Raw genomic sequence first — 21,783 nt, 5'->3', positions numbered from 1 at the left:
CTCTCCTCTCCTTCCTAGGGCCTGCGAGGGCAGCTGCCCCTGACCCCGTAGCGTCCACTGCCTCCTGTCCCTCTCGTGTGGGTGTGGAGACTGCGAATGCTGTGAGCTGCTCACATGGTCACACAGCCCCGAGACCGTGGCCTCCTCCCCAGTACAGCCCCAGGCCAGGACCGGGCCAAAATGCTACCACCAGTTCAAAGAGAAGAAAAGAAGAAGCGGTCAGTGTCTCTGACAGCAGAGAACGAGCAGGACATGGAGAAAAGTTGGAGTACCACAAAACAAAGCAAAATGAACCCACAAGCACAGCACCTTTGACTCGTGCAAAGAGAGACTTAAAGGGAATGGGCCCTGAGAAAGATCAGGGGGAGGGGAGGGGAGGGACGGAGGATGAGATCACCTGATAGGAGATGATGGCCTAGGAGATAATGGTGTAAACAGATGGGTAGATAGATAAGAGAGACGGCAACAGGAGTTCGGGACTCTGCCTGCGGGGCAGCAGCCCAGCACACGTGCTGCTGCCGGCTGGAGCAAAGCAGGAACCTAAGGCACCCGCCCGACTCTGTCAGGCTTCCACACGTCTCGGTCCGTGGGATCAGCCCGTCCCTTTTGGGGCCGCGCAGCCCAGCCAGGAGCTGCTCCAGGAGACCGGGCAGGTCCCCATTCTCGTGCTCGGCCGCCGCTTCTCACAGCCCAGCAGCGTCCCGCACCAACTATGACTCCGGAGGACAGCTCGGTTCTGACCGAGGACGGATGGGGCCGGCGGTGCTGCCCCTGCGCCGCCTTCCCCCGGCCGCCCGGTGTTCCTGCGCGCAGGGCAGGTGACAGCAGAGACGTGAGGCGGCGGAGCACTGCCTTCCCCGCACACAGCTCCGCCATTGCGCCGGCGCCATCATGAGAGCCCCACGCCCGCAGCTGCCATTAGTCGAGATCCTTCGCTCGGCTCCGCCTCCCCCGTGCTCCCATTGGTCGAGCTGCCTAGGAGGGTGGGTACTCCGCGCGGCGGCCTTTCCCTCCGTCCTTGCGCCGTCATTGCGTCATCACCGCGCGCTTTCTGGATGGCCCCGGTCCGCGTGATCGCGGCGCTGCCCCGCGCCACGCGCCTGCTTCGCTGCCAGGGTCCCGGGGCTCTATGCGGGCTTTCCTGGGGAGAGGCGAGCGTGGCTGGCGGCTGCCCGCAGGTGGGGGAGCGAGGTCTCCGGGCGGACGGCGGGGGCCCGGCGATGGCGCTGGGGAACTTGCTGAAGATGAGGGGCTCCTTGGGCACCTTGACGTCCTGCTCCAGGCAGTGGTCGCGGTAGTTCAGCCCCACGCAGATCACCTTCTCGGGGTCATCGATGGGTGCCAACAGCCGCACTCCCGCCCGCGGCAAACGGTGCCGGCCCGAGGCCAGCGCTCTGCGGGGCGGGGCTGAGCGCGGCGGCCGATGGCCTCCTGCTCCCGCTGGCTGCACTGTTGCTGGCACAAACCAGGATGCCTTTGGCCGTTTTGGCCACCTGGGCGCGCTGCTGGCTCATGTTCAGCCCAGCAATGACCAACACCCGTGGACTCTTTTCCTCTGCGCAGCGTTCCAGCAGCTCTGCCCCAAGCCTGCAGCGATGCGTGAGACTGAAGTGCAGGACTCGACTCTTGCTGTTGTTGAACCTCATCCCATTGGCCTCAGCCATTGATCAGCCTGTCTAAATCCTTCTGTAGGGCCTTCCTACCCTCAGGCAGGTCAATAGGAGGATGCAAGAGCTGAGGGGGGGCGGGATGGGAGGGAGGGCGGTATCCTGTCGTGCTACCGGGCTGTGGGCTGCGGCACAAAGCTCCTCCATCTGTCACCACAGAAGCAGCAGTTCTTGCAGCAGCAGCAGGAACTCAGCAAAACCCTGCAGAGGGTGGTCCAGCAGAGCAAGAAGAAGATGACATCCATCGAGTGAGTGCCTCAGCGATGTCTGCAGCCTGTGAGGAGGTAAGTGGGACTGGAAAGAGGAGGGTGCAGGGGTTCTGGGGAGGGACGCACGATGGCAGCAGCAGTGGCAGGATCAGCTTCTTCCTTCTCCCCTCCTGACACTATGCATTGGTTTCCTTTGAGAAGCACGCTACAAGCCAGACCCCATTGTCACATCTGTGGGGTTCCACAGTACACGCGGATATGGGGACGGTGTGTTCTAAAGATTGCTGTTTATCACAGAGAACCAGCACAGGGTAGCACGGGACTGGGAAGATGGGGATGGTAAGGGGAGTGTGTGGCCATCCACTCCTCAGGTGGTACCAGGAAACACCTCCACGTGTTTGTAGCCGTACGGAGGTGTGCATATATCCTGCCGTAACAGAGATGGAGGGAATGGCGCTGACTGAGGGCGGCAGTGACCGCAGGCAGCACAGAGGTACGGTGAGGCGGCCGCAGTCGGTCCCGGCGCGGCGCGGACAGGCGGCGCTGCGGGGTCCCCGTGCTTGGGCGCCGCTCGTGTGGCAGTGCCGCTCCCGAGGAGGTTCCCGTTTCCTCCAGCAGGGGGCGCTGTGGGGCCGGCGCGCTCTGACGTCACGCAGCCGCCAGGCAGAGGTGCCCTTTGTGGCGGCGCGTCCCGCTCCCGGTGTGCGGTGCGCAGCGGCGGCCAGCCGCCTCCTCGCCGTGGAGCCCTCTCTTCTCGGGGCCCCGTGCAGCGCAGCGCGGTTCCCCCCCGAAGGCACTCTTCTCCCAGCGCTGTCGGGATCTGCTCCTCGCGGGATCGCCCCTTATGGGCGGGCGTGGAATGCTTTGGGCCCGGAGTCCCACCCCGCTGCGGGGCGTGGGCTCCGCGTCACGGCCTGGCCCCGCAGAGCTCCGCTCCGCGCTGCACAGGCGCTCCCTGGGCTGTGGGTGAGTGTCCCCGCGGGGCCCCGCGCCTGGGGGCGGGCTGCGTCGGGACGCGGGGACGGGACCGTGGAGCGGCCGGGCTCGGAGGACGTGGGCTGGGGCGGGGGGGGTCGGGGTCCGGGTGTGGGGAGGAGGAACGTGGCACGCAAAACTCGGGATGTCCGGCCCGGCCGTGCCCTCCCCGCGGAACGCAGCTGGTGCTCAGCGTGCCCTTCGTGGTGCGCTGCTGCTGCTGCAGTTCTGCACTGCAGAGGCGTTTGCCCTGAACGCGGTGCGTGCGTTCCTTCCCTGGGTTTGGTTTTCCTTCTGCCGGCTCTTTTGCACTTCAAGCACTTCTGCCTCCCTTCCTCTTTTATACTGACCTCTCTTTTGTGCTGTGATGTGTTTGTTTAATAGCCCTGCTTCCGTGTACAGACCAACCAAACGCTAAAACTGCCTCAGAGAAACATCTGTCAAATGCAAAGCCATTACTTAGAGCCTGACTAAAACAAATATTAAGACAAAGTGGTTGGTCCTGTATTTCTGCCAAGGATTGTCCACTGAAATCCACAATTCCATGAAAGAGAAAACAAGTCGAGCGCTGAGGAGCGCCTGTGTGGCAATGTCAGGCTGAGCTAGCTTGCCTGGGCAGCGCACGGCGATGATGTCCCAGATGTGTAAGAGTCATGTGCAGGGCGAGCCCAGGCACTGCTGCTCTTGCACAAGGGCCCGCGCTCACTGACATCAGCACTGAAGCGCAGTGGGCAGGACGAGGGTGGCGGTCTGCTTCTCCTTGTAACCTCAGCCAGGCTGTCATGCTAGGAATAGAAAAGGAATTTCTTAACCACTGGTGCCATTATCTGCTTGTGCACCACATCCCTCTCTCTTGCAGAGCCGCTGTAGTGCAAATGTCCCGGTGCTGTCCTGCTGCAAGGCAGCCTTTGTTGGTTCAGTACGAAGCAGACAGGCAGTGTGTGTTGGCTGTGGGCATTCCGTAGGCGTTGCTTTCAGACTGGGAAATTGTGTGGTTATCATCTTGCTTTACAGTCGCCAGCACCATGAAAAGGCAAGAGTGGTACATTCTAATAACTGATTGCTAGAAAACTGACACTCTCTCTGTTTTTTATTGCAGTTGCCTAGCTGCTGGTGGACTTAAACAATAAGAGATTGAAAAAAAAACTCAAGCAATGGTGAGTGTGCTTGTTTGCTGTACCATGCTGTGCCAGGCATTTGCTTGGATCAGATAAACATAGGGAGTGTAGGTACAGCAGGAAGAGCACTATCGTCTTTTTATGAGTGGTAAATTTGTAACTTCTTTCTGTTTCCTCCTTCTAGGGGGCAGTGCCCCACATATATATGCTTTTGCTGTTTGAGAGTTAATGGAAAATCCAACTAAATGTTAGTTCACAGAGGAAGTATTTTTCCAGATAAACTCTCTGGGCATACTGCGCTCGTCTCATTCAACCCACAAGGTTCCACCTGTACCGTAGTTATTCCTGTGCCTGTTTTCAAAAGCCCAGGCTCCATGAAGGTCAGCACTGTTTTACCGTTGAGCTTCATTGGAACAGAGATGGATCATAGGAGGCAGTGTCATGGCACAGAGCAGGAGGCAGGAGAAACCCAGCTGAATGGCCATTGAGCCAAACACAGCATGTCCTGGTGATGTTGGAAGGGACCACTGGGACCATCTGGTCCAGCCTGTGCTCCAGTAGGACCACCAGAACTGACGCCCAGGACCATGTCCAGATGGGTTTGGAGGTCTCCAAGAGGAGACTCCACAACCTCTCTGGGTCCCTGTGCCGGTTCTCTAGCATGCACACAGCACAGGAGTGCTCCTGATGTTTGGTGGCAGTGTCTGGTCCTGGGACTGGGCACCACTGGAAAGAGCCTGGCCCCATCCTCTCTGCCCTTCCATGCAGGGATTGATGGCCATGGATGGGATCCTTCTGAGCCTCCTCCAGGCTGAGCAGCCCCCTCTCTCTCAGCTTCTCATCATCAAAGAGGTGCTCCAGTCCCTTCACCATCTTGGTAGCCCTCCATTGGACTCTTTCTAGTATGTCCAGCTGTCTCTAGTACTGGGAGCCCAGAACTGGCCATCATTCTCTAGGGGCAGCCTCACCAGTGCTGAGTAGAGCAAAAGTAATGGTACCGAATAATGGTCCTTGCCTGCTACAAGAGAAGTCAGGACTAAGGCTATGATGGGAGCACACTGCTTTATGATTTACGTGGAGAACTGCTAGGGAGAGGGCTTGGTGGGACTAAACAGAGATGTCAGGATGTCCAGCATTTGTTTCACTGGAAACGAGATGCTCCATGTGCAGCAATATGGAGATATGTTCTCTGTGTAGTTGTGCTCCTGTGGTTTCTTTCTGATGTGCCTGGGAAGTCCTGCTGGAATAGACTGTTGGGTGAGACAGAAGCCTGATATCGCTTGTGTCGGTGGAATTTACTTGCCATCTCTGTGTTCACATCTTTTATGTCCGTGTTTTTTGTTTGTGTTTTTTTACTAATTTAACTCTATGTGTGCATCGTTGCAAGTCTGTCTTTGCTAAATCCTTTTCTTGTGGCCTTAGGCAACAATCAAGGGGGTCTCAAGTTTCAATGCTGAGCAAGAAGCACAGGCGCTCAGGAAGGCCATGAAGGGCTTTGGTAAGTTGATCTTCCCTCCATGGTTCAACTTTCTTTTTTTCCCAGCACTGGGAATGGTTGCTCTTGTGGTTTGTTAGAGGGAAGCCTAGCTGTTTACATTGCTTTGCTGCACAACCCCCCTAAAAGTCACTGGGAAGTGGAAACAGACCTCCTGCCCTTCAAATCCTGAAATGCACCTTCTCTGGTGGTGTGGGTCCTGGCAGCTTGTGTGCATAGATGTCATCCTGGGACTGTTGAGAGCCAGTTGTTTAAGGGATTGGAGGTGGCACAAGACCAGAGGGCGCTTCTGATTCTTGTGCAGGTAGCCTGACTAGCTTCCATTTTTTTCTTCCAGGCACAGATGAAGATGCCATCATCGACATCTTGACCAAGCTAAATGTTTCCCAACGTCAGCAAGTTCTGATCACTTATAAGAGCACTATTGGCAGGGTAGGTGCTCTTCAGAGATGACTGAACGTGGTTATGTCACTTGAGTGAAAAGTGAAAAACGACCCAATCTCCACAAGAGTAAGGTCAGCAGAGACTTTACCTGACCAAGGTTATTTTGTTCTTGTTCAGTTCAAAGCAGCTGTTGATGCAAAGAGAGTTGGAGCCTGAAGAGAAGTGGTGAACGACTCAGTTCTTTCTGTTCTCGAAGGCCATACCTTCTGCCAACTCCTTTCTCCTCTCTCGGCCTTCTAGGATTTGATTGATGACTTGAAGTCGGAGCTGAGTGGGAATTTTGAAAGGGTAATCATTGGGATGATGACTCCCACCATCATGTATGACGTGCACGAACTAAGGAGAGCTGTGAAGGTTTGGAACTCTTCCTTTCGTGTTGCTTAAGTTCTGGCCAAGATCTTACTGCTTAGTTATGAATGTCTTCTTAATGTATTATTAACTCTTAAAGAAACCTGGTTGCATGTCACAAATGGTTGCTGGTATCTTAAATCTTGTCTTGGCAATTCCCTAGGGTGCAGGAACAGATGAAGGTTGCCTGATTGAAATTTTGGCTTCTCGCACCAATGAAGAGATTCGTCGCATTAATGAGAACTACAAACTTCGTAAGTAGTGCAAAAGGCCAGGCCTTGTCCTGCTGTCTGACAGTGGTGTTGTGTGTGTGCAGGCAGACATGGAGGAGTCTGGGGAGCTTTTGAGTGCGACAAATTGGCTAATCTAGCTGTGGCTATTTGTCCAGAGAGAAGCTAGGCTAGAATTTCACCAGCAACTGAATTGATGTAAATAAAATGGGGAGGAATGTTCTATCTGTCAGGGGGATGTATGGCTCTCTTGCCAGTTTCTTACTCTCTGTGCTTCTTATTTGGAGGCTGTAGCACTAATTACGATGGCTGGAGTGCTGCAGTGATGCTGAGAGCCCTGGGCACAGTTCTGTACTTAGCCAGGTTATGGCTGGTAAGTGTTGTGGGCAGCATCCATGTGGTTGCCCTGCTCCTAACAGATGCCCTGTGTGTGTGTTCTTGCTAGAATATGGCTGCTCCCTTGAGGATGACATCGTATCTGACACATCTTCCATGTTTCGAAGGGTTCTCGTGTCTCTCGCAACGGTGAGCCAAGCAGAGGGGAGGTGGGGGTGAATCTTCCTGCAGGAAGGGAACCTCTGCATTTGGTGGTGAGGAGCTTCAGGCTGGCTTTTCTTCCACTTCTCACTGTGTGTATCCCATTACTTGCTCTTCAAGCCCAGCTTCTGCAGGGAAAGGACTCTGACTCTGGGTATGCATGAGTGCCGTGGCTTTTTTCAAACGTCCCAGTAAAGTGGGTTGCTGCTTGTTTCGGGAGGAAGCCCAAAGCAGATCTGAGCCACACTGCACTGTGTTTGTAAGCCAGTGTTCACTCTGAAGGACTCCATTGTCCATCTCCAGTAACTGTTCCTGAATGAGGAATTTTCAGGAGTTGCTTCCAGAAAATGCTCTGGTGAACTGAGTCTTCTATCCTTGTATCTTTGCAGGGAAACAGAGAGGAGGGAACATATGTGGATCATGCTCTTGCTCAGCAAGATGCTCAGGTGTGTAGTAATGTGCTTCCTTGCAAGTGCAATCTGTGCCTCTGTGATGCGTGGTGAAGAGAAGCCTATGTGTGAAATGGGAATAATTGTTCTGGTCTTCTTTGCAAGTCTATAATGAGAGGTCTCTAGACAGGCTGGTTACTTGGCAGGACAATGACATTTCAGTTGTGAGTTGCCATTCCTGATTGGTGCTTGTCTAGACCACAGATATTTTCCAACAAGTAAAGGCCAGCAGTGCTCTAGCACCAATGAATTAAAAATCTCCTGTACGCCCAGTCTTCTCCATGAGACTTACTTTGTCATCCATAATGTCTTTAAGTGCCTGTACGAAGCAGGGGAGAAGAAATGGGGAACAGATGAGGTGCAGTTTATGTCCATCCTCTGTACACGGAACAGGAATCACCTACTGAGAGGTAGGACCCCTCCACAATGTCCTGGATTTTTTTATCCTTCCTTGTTTGTGTATGATGCTTTTGTAGGAGCTTCGTAGGTGTTCAGTAAGGGTGAACTCTTCTGAGACAACAGGTGTCCTAGAGAGAGCCCCACTGCATCCATTCCATTCAGGCTGATTTATTCCCTCCTGAGACTAAAAGGGACTTTAGAAACCATAAGTAGGATTTGCTACTGCTCCAGCATGAAAAGTGGAGATCATGAAGTGTGACTGCCATTGGGGCAGGGCAGAAGGATGCTAAGAATTTAAACTGCCAGTGTTAAGTAGCAGGTCTTGAAAATGGTAGCAGCTGTGATAGACCAATTAGCAAGACAGGTGGCAATTAAAATTAATTATTTCTGTGGGATGGTCCTGATTTAGCTAACAATGCTGTAGGAATGGAGCAATGTTCGTATAGCCTACAGGGAGCTTGTTCTTGCCAAGTGGTCCTTTGAATCTCTGACTTTCCATCATGGACTCTTCCTCCTAGTTTTTGATGTCTACAGAGGCATTGCTAATAAGGACATAACAGACAGCATTAAATCTGAGATGTCAGGAGACCTGGAAGATGCTCTGCTAGCTGTGGGTGAGTGCTCTGCTTTTAAACATTGTCTACAAAATAATGAAATAATTAGAGGTGTTGTATCTTCCCTTGACTGGCTCTTACATAGTTTCAGGAAGCAGACATGGTTTGTCTTTTTTTTTTTTTTTATGCATTCAAAGCCAGGCTGGATAGGTCCTTGAGCATCCTGGTGTAGGGGGAGGTGTCCCTGCCTGTTGCAAGGGGTTGGAACTAGCTGATCTTAAAGGTCCCATCCAACCCAACCCATACTATGATTCTATGCTTTACAGATCCAATCTGGTGAGAAAGCGTTGTGCTTTGTGATACAGTGTACTTGGCCAAGGGATGCTTTGGCAGCAGAGACTTCCTGTCAGGAGGCATTAAAGCATTCAAGCAAATACTGCTGTGCACCATGCACAGAGATATCAGCTTGCCGCGTGTCACTGACTGTGGATGTTGCACTGCTGTTTGTTAGCCTTGAGTTGCATCTTGACAGAAGAAACACCTGCAGCCAGAAAGTGCTGCAGAAGCGTAGAAAACCTGCTTTTACTGACCTTAATTCTCTTGTTCTTGTCTCTCCTTACAGTAAAGTGCATGCGAAACAAGCCTGCGTACTTTGCTGAAAGACTGTATAAATCCATGAAGGTAAACAGCTTCTGGAGTAAGATTGCTTTCTTCTTTCTTGCATTTTCATGCTCAAGTCAGTAGCATCGTGGCAATCATGAGATAGAAACTGCAGCCAGTCAGGAAACTGGCTTTTCTAGAAAAGCTCAGGCTTTTCTGCAGATCAGGGTAATAGTCATACGCAGGAGCAAGCTGCTAATGGATCTCTCCATTAATGCAAAAATGCTCTAATTAAGAACAGCTTCTGCACAAGACCAGGCGCTTTGTGTCTGTCAGTGATTTCTCCAAAAGGTTTTGTGGTTAGCTGTACGTGGCTGCTTTGCTTTTTAGGGCCTGGGAACAGATGACAACACGTTGATCAGAGTGATGGTGTCCCGCTCAGAAATAGATATGCTGGATATCAGAAGAGAATTCCTGACCATGTATGGAAAGTCTCTCTACTCCTTCATTAAGGTAAACTTTTCCATGCTAGACACAAAAAGCTGGATTTGCTGAGTGCCCCTTGACACCTGTTGGGTATTTTAGAGCAGCTGAGATTAAGCAGGCATGTATCCTCTCCTCTTTCCTTTTCTGCGCTTTCCTTCTGTTCTGCTGTCATCTGTTCCTTCCTTTTCCACTCTTCCCTTTTCTGATCTTGTATTCTTTATTGTCTTTTGTTCATATGTCATCTGGTGTCACCTCTTCCGCTCTAAGCTTTTCTCTGTTCTCCCTGCGCTCTTTCCCTTGCCCTTTTTAGATCTCCTCTTCTTACCTGTATCCTCTCTTCTGTTCTGCCCTCTTTCTTATCCCCTCTCATTCGTCACTCTTCTGTTCTTCCCTCTTACAAGCTCATCTCTTCCATCTTTTCTTTGTTCTGCTCTATCTTTCCTGTCCTTCTCTCCCCTCCTTTTTATTGTCCCTGCTCCTCTCTCTGTCCTTCTCTTTTCCCTTCTTTCCTCTCTTCTCATTTGTTCACCTTTATGTTCCCAGGGAGACTGCTCAGGAGACTACAGGAAAGTTCTTCTGAAACTCTGTGGCGGTGAGGATTAGAGGATGCCTGCTGTATTTCCTGTGCTATGGGAAGGAGGGGATCATAAGGATTTCTCTCAGTTGTTTTTTTTTTTTTCTCCAAATAGCTCATTAATTGCTATGAGTAGTGACTTTGATTAATTAATGCTCTTATTGGGTAATGGCAGTTCCATTTTACCCTTAACTTTTGCATTTTTGCTTGCAACACCCCCTTTGTATACTAATTGAGCTAGTAAAGCCTCATTTAAACAGTATGTTTTAGCCAAATCTATGCAAACTTTATTATTTCCTTGCAAGCTGTCCCTCTGCCTTTGCATTTACCAGTAAATCCTGTCAAATGAAGAAAATTCGGATGCAGAATGTAGGAATTGGCAGAGGGAAAAATTGACTTTGTCATTATATGGAGAGAATGCAGGCTTGCTTCAGCTTTTGGAAGATAATTCACCCATCCTCCAAAAAAATCATCTAAAATAGAATCAGATCTGATGTCATAGAATCATTTAGGTTGGAAAAGACCTCTAAGATCACAAAGTCCAATCCCAACCCACCCCCACCATGCCCACTAGCCATGTCGCTCAGTGCCACATCTCCACGGTCCTTGTAAAGCTCCAACTTGTCAGCTTGCTCTCTGAGTGTGGAGCATGAACAGCCTTGCTGTGCTTTGTGTGCTGCCTATCGATCCGGAGGTGGGGAAGCTGCCCCTGGTGACTGCAGAAGGAACTCGAGCTGTGCTATGCCTGGTTACAGGTCAGCCTTATCTTGGTCTGTCTGACTTGACTAGTGGGAGTGTAAACCATCAGGCTTGTATGTCAAGTCTTTGCTCTCCCATCAATTGCTGTCATTGGAACGGTACCTATGAGGGAATGACCTGTCCATAAAGCGCATCTCCTCAGCGCTGCCTGCTGCCTCGCACTGAGCTGCCTGGTTCTGGGGTCACACACCAAATCGTGCCAGCACTGCCTGCTGGGACTGCTGGATAACACTGCGGTTAGAAACTCTGGTTTTGGTGCCTTTGTGTGATGTGAAATTCCCTACCAAGCTCCGAAATAAATTTTTCTCCTAAGCCCTACACTCCTGTCTGCTAAGCTGTGAATACTACAGAACGTGGTTTGTTTTTGCAAGTGTTTGTAACTGTTGGTGTATAATGCTCATCACAGACCGCCTGCTTGTCTCCACAGTGCTCAGGGGCTTTGCTGAGCTGTGGGCAGGCCCCACAGTGCAGCCCCATGGCGCAGCCCCACATCTGGTGATGGACTGAAGCTGGAGCCTCCTGGCACAAGAGGACGCTCCTGCCCCACAGAAGGGCTCGCAGCTCCAATGCAGTTCCACTGCCCTCAGTGCTGCAGAGGAGGTAGAGCTGCCTCCAAGCGATGAATGGAGCCCACCCAACCTTACACCTTGTGTGGTTCACCGTGCGAGGCCAGCAGGAAGAAACGTGGGCACAGGTGATGCTGCTGGGGGACACGTGAACGGCATCAGAAGTGACTGCAGAGCTCTCGGTGTGGGTCAGGGGCGTGGAGGCCCAGGTGGTGCTGTGGGACAGGTGTGAAGAACGGGGCACTGGTGCTGCAAGTCAGTGCTGGTGGCTGGGCCTTGGGTTCTGAGGCCCTTGGGACTGGCTGTTCCCTCACTCTGCTGTCATGGTGGGGGCTGCAGCACCCCAACATGTCACCCGGCTGCTGCCAGAATGGCAGGGCTGAGGAGAGGGCTGAAGTGCAGCCCAGTGGAAAAAGGGGAAAGTCAGCTTCTTGGGTGGGGGATGCCAGGGGGTTCTGTCTGCAGCCTGGAGCAAGGACAGCACAGGCATAAGAGAGGGACAGGCAGGGGCCAGGAAGGGAAAGGGATAGGGGTAGGGACGGGACAGGGATAAGGGCAAAGAAGGGTGTAGGAGCAGGGACAGGATGGGCAGAAAAGGGGCAGGACAGTATTGCAGCTATTGTAGGAGACATGAGCATGCAGGAAGGACAGGAAGGGACTCTGAGCATCCCAAGGGGGGCAGTGAGCACGAACAGAGGAGGAATGGAGAGGGTAACAGGGATAGGTGTGAGCTCGCACAGGAGCAGCCCTGGAGGGGCACAGAGGTGCTGTGGGTGTGCAGGGAGGGGAGGCTGAGGGCAGAGTGCTAAGGGGGTGGGCCAATTCCAGAATCTGGGTTTGGTGCAAGGTGCAGATGTGCTTCTTCATCATGTGTGTGGAAACAGTGGCCAAGAGGGCTTTCTCCATCCCCTTCCCAGCAGTGGAGGTGATGTGGGGCCCTTGGTCCACATGAACCGGACAGCGCCAGTTCATGCGCTGCACTCTGCTGCTTCAGGCTGTGCCCCAGTGCTGGGAGCTGTGCTCCACGTGGCACAGGAGCCCCCTGGGTGCCCACTGCCTTCCTGGCTCAGGATGGCCCCATGTCCCCCAGGCAGCATCCGTTCTCCTGCCTCAATTTCCCTAGCAGATCCTACTTGGGACAGACACGGGAGACCCCAGGGAACAGGGGTGGGATGAGAACATCGGTTCATTGCCTTCCCACCACACAAGGAGGCCCAAAGGGATGAAGGAATCCCAGTTCCATGCACCTAGTGCTGCACGTGGCCCTGACGCAGGACCTGCAGGGAGATGGGGCCCATGAGGACACAGGCTGGACTCCGACCCCATGACGTGGGGGCAGTGGGGTGGGAGCATCCAGGCCACTTCCTGGGGCAGGTGCCACCTGCAGACCCACGTCAGTGGTGGCCTCAAGAGGTGATGGCCCACGACAGCCCAGTCCGAAGCCACTGACCCATGCCACACAAGGGGAGAAAACAAACACCAGCACCCAGGCTTGCTGCCAGCCCCCCCCCAGCCAGACACCTCAGTTTCCTATGCCTGGCTGCGCAGGGCCCACTGGCCCGTGGTTCCTGCTGGGCAAGGGTCAGTCCAGTGCACAAAGGACTGGATATCTGAGGGGGGCACTGAGCACTGGGCAGGGTGGTGGGCACACACATCTGTGCGCAGGGGTGTGCAAACACACAGTGGTTCCCAGTTGCACACAGTGCTGGTGTGCAACTGGTTTGGGCCGGGCTCTTTAGGATTTGGAGCAGATGGGGTGAGTCCAAACAGGGCCATCCCCGAGGGTGGGTGACCCAATGCCAGGGAGATGTGGGTGTTCTGGAGGCTGCCGGTGCTATGTGTAGCCCCTGCATAGGGACTGGAGCATCACGGCGGCGCCAACCCACAACTGGCAGAGGGCCGGCGCTGCACTGGAGCAGAACCTGACCCTTGTCTCGGGCTGCACCGGACTGCACTGTGAGCAGCGCCGGGGCTGGACCGGGGCCACGTCGGGCTGTGCCGTGGGCCGCACCCAGGGACGCGTTAGGTGCATACTGGGGCGTATCGAGACGCGGCCGGCCCATACCGGAGCCCGGCCCGCTCTGTTCCCGCACGTGGTCTCGTGGCGCGCCGCCCGCGCAAGGACCCGGCGGGCGCGCCGCAGCCGCAGAGCGGTGCTGACCAATCGCAGCGGGGCCACGCCCCCCCGGCTCCGAGCTGGCCAACGGGCGCTGCGAGCCGGCTTCCACGTCATGAGGGGGCGGGCTCTGGGTGGCGGCAGGCTATAAAGGCGGAAAGGGCGGCAGACAGCAGCGCTCGTTGGAGGTGGCGGGGGTTGGGGGGTGGCGGGGGAGCGTAAGGAAGCGGAGCGCGGCGTCCCGCGTGGTGCGTCCCGGCCTTCCCGCCCAGCGCCGTGCTGTCGGTGAGCGGTGCGGCCCGGAGGGGCCTCGCGTAGCGGCGGGACCGGGGCGGGAGGGAACGGCCGTGCACGGGAAGGGCGCTGAGGCCCCGCTGTCCGCCCGCAGGATGAGTCGTCCGCCGCCGCCATGGAGCCCGGCCCGGCCCTGAGCGCCCGCGGCCGCCCGCCCCGCCGGACAGCCCTATAGCAGCAGCAGCAGCAGCCCCGCATCCCGCCCGCCGCGCAGCCTATTTAATTCCCCGCCGTAATTTATTGTAGCTCTCCCTTAGCTCCTCCTCTGCTCACACCCTCTCATAACCCCGGAGCGCTGGCCATGGAGCTGCTCTCCCCCGGGCCCACCGCCGGGCTCACGGCGCTGCTGGCCGGCACAGCACAGAGCGTGCCCGCCGCCCCGCTCACCTCCTTCCTCTGGATGCTGGTGCTGGGCTTCGTCATCGCCTTCATCCTGGCCTTCTCGGTGGGCGCCAACGATGTGGCCAACTCCTTCGGCACGGCGGTGGGCTCGGGCGTGGTGACGCTGCGGCAGGCCTGCATCCTGGCCAGCATCTTCGAGACGGTGGGCTCCATGCTGCTCGGGGCCAAGGTCAGCGAGACCATCCGCAAAGGGCTGATCGACGTGGAGATGTACAACGCCACGCAGAAGCTGCTGATGGCGGGCTCCATCAGCGCCATGTTTGGTGAGCTCCCGCACTAGGGGCGTCCCATGCCCTGTGTGACACCCATGCGTGCCCTGCGGCTCCTTACCGCCTTCCTCTTGCCTTCCAGGGTCGGCCGTGTGGCAGCTTGTGGCTTCGTTCTTGAAGCTTCCCATCTCGGGTACCCACTGCATCGTTGGAGCAACCATTGGTTTTTCGTTGGTGGCCCAAGGGCAAAAAGGCGTCAAATGGTCCGAGCTGCTAAAAATCGGTGAGTTGGGCGAGGTGACGGCTCTGGGAGCAGCATGACCACCTCTGCGCATGGCACCAGCTCATGCCAAGGCTTTCCTCCTGCAGCGGGGGACTAACGGCACCTCTTTTCTCCTAGTGTTGTCCTGGTTCATCTCACCCCTCCTTTCTGGCATCATGTCTGCTGTCCTCTTCTTCCTTGTCCGTAGGTTCATTCTCCGCAAGGTAAGGATGGCCCAGCTATGCTGACAGCCGGGGCTGCGGGGGCTCCTGCTGCTTGCTGATTTGTTTGCTTGGTTGCGTGCATCAGCTCTGCAGTGTGTCTGTGTGTCCTTGTGGCTGAGTGAGCTCTCACCCCAGAGCCTGGGGCTGCTCTTGTCCCGTGAGGTGGGGACCAGAAGATAAGGAGGTTTTCCTTGCCTCCTCCAAAACATCTGGGCTGTTTGAACAGGGGCAGCTGCAGCTTTGCTGCTGGAATTGATAAGGTTGGAGCTGCGTGCCAGGCTTTTCTGGACTCACGTGAGGCTCTCGTGCTGCAGTGGAAGGCAACAAGTGATGACAGAGGCTTTTTTTGAAGCCAGGAGGGCCAAAATTGTCCCTCGTGCCTGGAAACTGTGCTTCCCTCCGCAGGAGAGGCAGCCTGAGCAGCCCACACCTCCAGGCTGTTCTGCCGCAGCCACTTCTCCACTGCTGCAGGTTTCAGCCTCCTGAAGTCAGGATTCTGGGTGCTGCTTTATGCATGGCTTATGGCAGCGTCACTTTGCGCTCCCTTTAGCTTGTGTGATCTGCTTCGGTGTTTGGAGGAACCACTGCCCCGCAGACATGGAAGCATTTCCACCCCAAACCACCGGAGAGCAACAGGTCCGGTGCAAGGGCTGTGCTGGGGGCAGCCACATGAGGACCCTCTGGTCACTGTGGGCCGTTCTGTCCCAGCAGCTGAAAGCTGTGCTCAAAGCTCCCTAGCCAAATTGCTCCGTATTCCTCTCTGCCCGAAACCTTGCCTGGTGGCAGCAGCCCCCTGAGGGGGTGGTGAGACACCAGGGGAATCCAAGGACTCTGTGCTGGAAAAGATTTCTGCTATTTGGAGGGTCTGAAAGTCCAGGAAGAAAGGGGTCTGGCACCCAGAATATTGAAGGAGAGGGCAGCTCTGGGGGTCATTTCTTGGAGGTGACAAACGTGAAGCACGGTGATCCCTCAGGTTGGAGGTTTTCTGCTGGCTGTCCAGAGCACCCAGCTCCAGTGTTATTTAGAAGTGCTTTGTTCTGCACATTTCAGTTTAAACTGATTTTAGGTCTGGAAGAACTACTTCTGCTCCAAGAGATGTTAAGATCTTATCGCTGTGCTTTCTGCCTGGCAACCCTTTTAAAACACTCCAGCGTCACTGCTGTGGGAGCAGCCTTGCATAACTGCCCTTTCAGAGCTCTGCTTGCCACCTCCTGCTTCCCGCTGTCCCTCGGCGCTCTGCAGCAGTTGGTGTTGGCACCAGCACGGAGCTGCTGGGCAGCGCTGGGATTAGGTGCTCCTGCTGCCTCTGGGCGCAGGTCTGCGGGGCAGTAAGCTGCTTGTGAGATGAGGGCTTTGTTGTTCTGCCCGAGTCAGTGGGAAAGAGACAAAAGCTTTGTCTGAGGAACTCTTTTCTCTGAAAGCATACAGCGGGGTGAAAAACCCCATGCAGCTGGAGCGTGAGGAGGGGGACGTGGAGGCCTCCAGCCCAGAGCTGTGCAGCCCCTGGGGTACCCAGGGAGACCTGTGCTCTGCAGCAGCAAACGTTGTCTTGCAGGCGGACCCCGTCCCCAACGGCCTGCGTGCTCTGCCCGTCTTCTACGCCTGCACCGTGGGGATCAACCTCTTCTCCATCATGTATACTGGCGCACCCTGTAAGTACACACCGCAACGCTTGAAACCTCACTTTGGAAATTCTTGATGAAGCCTCCATTAAATGCCCGATTTACCCCTTTTTGCTTTTCAGGGCTGAATTCTCCTAGAAGGCGGCTGGCCTGTGCCGGTTTCAGAAGGCGGCAGGCTAGCGTGCACTGAGTTCTGGGCTAGATAGGTGCCTGACTGAACTAAACCCCACAGAGCTTTCCCCCTAGAGCTGCAGATAGTGACATCCCCCCCTGAGCTGTGCTAGGAGCCGGGTACCCAGACGCTGCTGGGCTCCCCGTGGCCCCATAGCGAGGAGCGGGGCCAGAGGCTCTTGCTGCACACCCAGCCCCTAGGAGTAAACTAATTATCCCTGAGGCTTCCTGGCGAGAAGAGCTGGTGTGCTGCAGCTGGCACCTGTGCTGAGAAGAGGAGCTCGTCCCACAGTTTGCAGCCCCTTTGGGAACGGCAAATTGAAATGTTTGCCTGGCTGTTGTGTAGGGGGATGGCCGGGCAAGGCACGGCCATGACACCCACTGGCCTGGCACGCAGTGAGCAGTGCCCACAGACCTGAGGGCAGGTGGTGCAGGAAAACACATAAATCATAGCTTCCATCAGGCAGAGCTGCTCAGCGTGAGCTGTTTTCAGTCTCAGTGGGTTTCCTGTTGTGGAACAGTGGAAGAGGTCATCGGAGGCTGGAGGTGGAGTGACAGGAGGCAGTGTTGGCTTCTGATGGTTTTGTCTGTAAACAGTGCCTGGAAGGCTCCGGGGGGTGTTTGCTTCCCTGCAGCATCCACAGGAGGAGGGGGAGGCAGCAGTGGGGCTTGCATCAGGGGCTGTAGCCTCCAGCTTTCTGCTCTGGGCTCATGGTGCTGTGCAGCTGGCATGTTGGTGCAGAGGGTTGCTGTTGCTGCCTGTAGCGGGGCCACCCCCTGCTCGGGGGCTGCGTGTCAGCCCCTGCTGAAAGGCACTCATCACTGGATCATGGAGCGCCTCAGGTTCCTCCTGCGGGGCAGGTGTTGGAGCAGGAGCTTTGGAGCAGGAGCAGGATGGGATGTGGTGGAGAAATGCCCTTTGTGGAGCTGCTGAGGCCCCTGGCTCTCCAGTGGCAGCAGCTGAGGTCCCCTGTGCGCCAGGCAGGCAGCGTGGTGCTGCAGCAGCCGTGCCGCTGTTCTCTTTGACATTGCAGCAAGGCAGGACACAGGGCTGCGCACGGCGGCCGAGCCTGGCTGAGGGTATTCCTGTTGCTGCTCAGGCAGAATGCACACCGGGTGCTAATCGGGTTTGGCTGCAGGAGGGAGGGAAAGTGCCTGACCATGTGGAAGAGATTAGCTTTCTGTGGGGGAGATTCCAGCCCGGTGGGGCTCTGTGTGGTCAAGCTCTTGTTTTCTTTGTGGTCTCCAGGCTAGGGGAGCAGAATCAGGCATGGAGGGGTCCGCCGCCCCGGGGGTTTCAAGATCCCTTGTTTTATTTCCTAGTGCTGGGCTTTGACAAACTGCCTCTCTGGGGTATCCTCCTCATTTCGGCGGGGAGTGCTGTTGTCTGCGCTCTCGTCGTCTGGTTCTTTGTATGCCCAAGAATGAAGAAGAAAATCGAACGTAAGTACCTGCCGTTGTGCAGTTCTCTGGGGCAGGGCACGCTCCTGCTAGCAAACTCCTTTTTTGCAGCGGCCGATCTCATTAGCCACGGGGCTGTTCTTAGCAGGGATCTGCAGCTTCACTTATCACTTAAGCTGCTCCGCACACCCTGAGTTGCTGAGTGCATGCAGCCATGCTGACAGCCCCGCGTACCTCTGGCCGGCCCCACGGCACGAGGGGCACCCCAGATTCCTGCTGGGAGCAGCGCCGTGCTGCTGGCTGGCAGCCCAGGGCCCTGCCTGTGCTGTGGGCTGCTAACCTTTAATCCCCGTGTACCTGGAGATCAATGTGGATTGCGAGACAGAGCTGTGCAAGCTGGTGAAATCCTCCCCCCGTGGCAGAAATACCTGCTGAAAGATGTCCCTGACAGCAGTCCTGTAGCTCTAGAGCAGCACGGGAGGGCTGCGTGCTCTCGCATACAGACATAGCATGCAGCCTACTTCCTCATTTATGGACCTGTAGGCGAGGGGATAACAAGTGTCCTTGTCAGCTGCTGTAATTGGGGTGTGACTGACAGTTTTATGGCTGCCCTTGGAACCCTTCCAGCTGCCAGAGCTCCACACAGCTGCTCCCTGTGGGGCAGGCTCCCTCCTCTGCCTGCAGCATGCATCCTCCTTCATTCCAGCCCATGGGAGTGGGGAGCAGCCTCGGCTTCCAGGGCTTGGTGAGCTGCCCTTGGAAAGCAGAGGTGAATCGGGATGTTTGGGCTCGCAGCTTCATGATGGAGAGGGGACAGAGAAGCTTGGGGGGACCCCAGGAGGGGGTGGGGTGCTGGCCCAGCGTGGGTGACCGCATGGAAGCGGTGATGGCTCATGTTGTGGCAGCAGGGCAGGGTGGCCTGAGGGAGGATTGTTTGTCGGGAGAGGGATCTGTGCCCGAGGAATAACCGGCAGAAGCCCTGTCACGGTGCTCACCACACCCCGTGTGGGTGTGCGGGGGCTAAAAATAGGAGATGAGCTGGCTTGTGACAGCCTGGCTGCCGCGTGTTGGACAAGGTATGACTGATGAGCATTGAGGTTGAAGGAGAGCAGCAAAGTTCAAGATTCAGGAGAAGCTGTAAACCAATTGTTCTGCCATAAATGTGAGCCGGGGGGGGGGGGGGCACGATCCAGGGCAGGTGTGGCTCCATGGCCGTGCCGAGGGCAGGGGTGTAACAGCAGCTGCCTCTCTGCAGGAGAGATAAAATCGAGTCCCTCTGAAAGTCCCCTGATGGAGAAGAATAGCAGCCTGAAGGAGGAGCGCGAGGAGCCCAAGGTGCCCCTGGGCGATGCTCCCACGGGCGATGCCAAGAGCCCCACTGCCGAGGCGGGGTCTGCTGCGCCGCAGCGGGCGGTCGTGGAGGAGAGGACAGTGTCCTTCAACCTGGGGGACGCGGAGGAGGCCCCAGAGCAGCTCCCAAGCATCGACCTGAAAGAAACCAATGTGGATGGTGGTGAGTGCTGGGGGCTGCGGTGGGGCTCCCCTGGGGCTCTGGTTGGGCGCTCACCCCTTTCTCTTTTAGCAGGAGCTGTTCAGTTGCCCAATGGAAACTTTGTGCAGTTTCACCAGCCCATGGGCCACCACCTGAGCTCCAGCGGACAGTACCACACCGTGCACAAGGACTCGGGGCTGTATAAGGAGCTGCTGCATAAACTGCACCTGGCCAAAATGGGGGACTGCATGGGGGACTCAGGGGACAAGCCCCTGCGCCGCAACAACAGTTACACGTCCTACACCATGGCCATCTGTGGCATGCCCCTGGACTCCCTCCGGGCCAGGGAGGGTGAGGAGATGGAGAAGCTGACGTGGCCCGTGGCAGACACCAAGAAGCGGGTCCGCATGGACAGCTACACCAGCTACTGCAATGCGGTGGCTGACGTGCACCCCACTGCCGATGTGGATCTGAATGCTGCCCAAGTGGAGATGGGCCTAGGGGACAGGAAGGGCAGCAGCAGCTCCCTGGAAGAGTGGCATGACCAGGACAAGCCCGAGGTGTCCCTCCTCTTCCAGTTCCTGCAGATCCTTACGGCCTGCTTTGGCTCTTTTGCTCATGGTGGCAACGATGTCAGGTCAGTACCAGCAGTGCCATGGCTGCTGCTGGAGCTCTGAGCCGCACCCTGGCCCCTGAACTGCTTGCCTTTCTCTTGCAGCAATGCCATCGGCCCCCTGGTCGCGCTTTACCTGGTCTATCAGACGGGTGACGTGGCCACCAAGGTGGCAACCCCCATCTGGCTGCTGCTCTACGGGGGTGTGGGGATCTGCATCGGGCTGTGGGTGTGGGGCCGCAGGGTCATCCAGACCATGGGCAAGGACCTGACTCCCATCACGCCGTCCAGGTAAGGTGGAGCTCGTGGGGACTGTGTGCTGGGCAGGGGGGAATCTTGCTCCCTTCCAGTGCAGCTTGTGGGCAACGCCTCCTTGCACATCCACCCTGTTCTGCAGAGGGTGGATGGCCACCCCCACCATGCGGGGTCTGTCTGCACAGTGTAGGGGGCTGCCCCCCGCTGTGGGGTGGGTGTGTGGGGTGGGCTCTGTCTCACCTCCCCTCCTGCTCTCATCTCCACAGTGGCTTCAGCATCGAGCTGGCATCTGCCCTGACTGTGGTGATCGCCTCCAACGTGGGCCTCCCCATCAGCACCACACACTGCAAGGTAGGGCGAGGGGCTGCCAGCTGAGCATGGCTCCCTCCACCTCCCAGTGCTCCTGGAAGGGCTGCGAACCTTGGGGCTGGGAATTGCAGGTGGCTGAGCTCCAGCCCTGGGGCTGAGCGGTGGGGCTAGGGGGGGTAGCGGGGGGTGCTGCACTGAGCAGGGCCCTCCCCGCAGGTGGGCTCGGTGGTGTCGGTGGGCTGGCTGCGCTCCAGGAAGGCGGTGGACTGGCGCCTGTTCCGCAACATCTTCATGGCCTGGTTCGTCACCGTGCCCATCTCAGGCCTCATCAGCGCTGCCATCATGGCCCTCTTCAAGTTCGCTGTGCTGGGGCCGTGAGGCTGTGCCGCCACGCTGTGCCTGCTTGCTGCTGCCCCGGGGGGGGGACACAGCACCCACCCCCTGGCCATGGAGCTCCCTCCATTCCTCTGCGTGTCGTCACCGATGTCTCTTTATGGTTTATTTTTTTAACGTTCCGTGTCTCTAGAAGTGGGCTGAGCAGTGCCGGGCTGTCCTGCTGCTCCCAGCCTTAGCCTAGCAGTGACGAGGGCCACTTTACTTTTTTATCCCCCTCCCCCCGTTTGACCCGGACTCCTGCAGTGACCCCCTGGGGGGCCGCGGGCTGTGCTGCGCTCGGCTTTGCCCCCCTGCACTGCTGCTACCTCGGACTCAATAAAGGTTTCCTTCGTACGCCAGTGCTGTGCCTCACTTCGGCGGGGGAGGGAGGGGAGTTGTCTCTCGCCCTCGGCGCGGGCCGGGGCTGTGAATGCTGATTAAGGGCCCCGCGTGTGACCCTGCCGTCATGGGATGTGCGGGGCGAGGGGGGAGCTTATCGGGGCCCTGCAGCACCGGTGTTGGGCTGAGGGCTGACTGAGGCAGCGGCCTTTGTTGGGGGGCTCGGGCTCTGTGGGGTTGGGGTTGCCCAGGGCCAGGCCTTGACCCCCAGTTAATGATTGCCCGTTGC

At 56.5% G+C, this 21,783-nt stretch overlaps 3 protein-coding genes across 4 annotated transcripts; 2 read left to right on the top strand and 1 right to left on the bottom strand.

Moving 5' to 3' along the window:
• On the bottom strand, positions 435–1,664 carry LOC110387034. The gene is made up of 2 exons (XM_021374727.1): positions 1,625–1,664; positions 435–1,509 (listed from the first exon to the last, which is right to left on the bottom strand). The coding sequence occupies exons 1-2, from the start codon at positions 1,662–1,664 to the stop codon at positions 890–892; spliced, it is 660 nt and encodes a 219-aa protein (XP_021230402.1). The 3' UTR covers positions 435–889.
• ANXA4 (annexin A4) lies at positions 2,517–11,164 on the top strand. Its single transcript, XM_021374922.1, has 13 exons — positions 2,517–2,842; positions 3,951–4,008; positions 5,392–5,467; positions 5,802–5,896; positions 6,149–6,262; positions 6,420–6,510; positions 6,932–7,011; positions 7,413–7,469; positions 7,789–7,882; positions 8,390–8,485; positions 9,048–9,106; positions 9,416–9,538; positions 10,055–11,164. Exons 2-13 carry the CDS (start codon positions 4,006–4,008, stop codon positions 10,112–10,114), a joined length of 948 nt encoding a protein of 315 aa, XP_021230597.1. The 5' UTR covers positions 2,517–2,842; positions 3,951–4,005; the 3' UTR covers positions 10,115–11,164.
• On the top strand, positions 13,691–21,514 carry SLC20A1 (solute carrier family 20 member 1). Of its 2 annotated transcripts, none has more exons than XM_021374921.1 (11): positions 13,691–13,811; positions 13,915–14,485; positions 14,574–14,714; positions 14,832–14,917; positions 16,473–16,569; positions 18,034–18,153; positions 19,367–19,624; positions 19,697–20,240; positions 20,322–20,507; positions 20,738–20,822; positions 20,997–21,514. In XM_021374921.1, the coding sequence occupies exons 2-11, from the start codon at positions 14,122–14,124 to the stop codon at positions 21,156–21,158; spliced, it is 2,043 nt and encodes a 680-aa protein (XP_021230596.1). In that variant the 5' UTR covers positions 13,691–13,811; positions 13,915–14,121; the 3' UTR covers positions 21,159–21,514. The 2 variants fall into 2 exon arrangements, with proteins under 2 accessions (XP_021230596.1, XP_021230594.1); XM_021374919.1 differs by having other exon boundaries at positions 19,694–20,240.

This window comes from Numida meleagris, chromosome 21 (assembly GCF_002078875.1).
Source record: "Numida meleagris isolate 19003 breed g44 Domestic line chromosome 21, NumMel1.0, whole genome shotgun sequence".
Lineage (NCBI taxonomy): Eukaryota > Metazoa > Chordata > Aves > Galliformes > Numididae > Numida > Numida meleagris.
The sequence above is the reverse complement of the archived record's forward strand: the minus strand, read 5'-3'. Positions and strand labels throughout refer to the sequence as shown.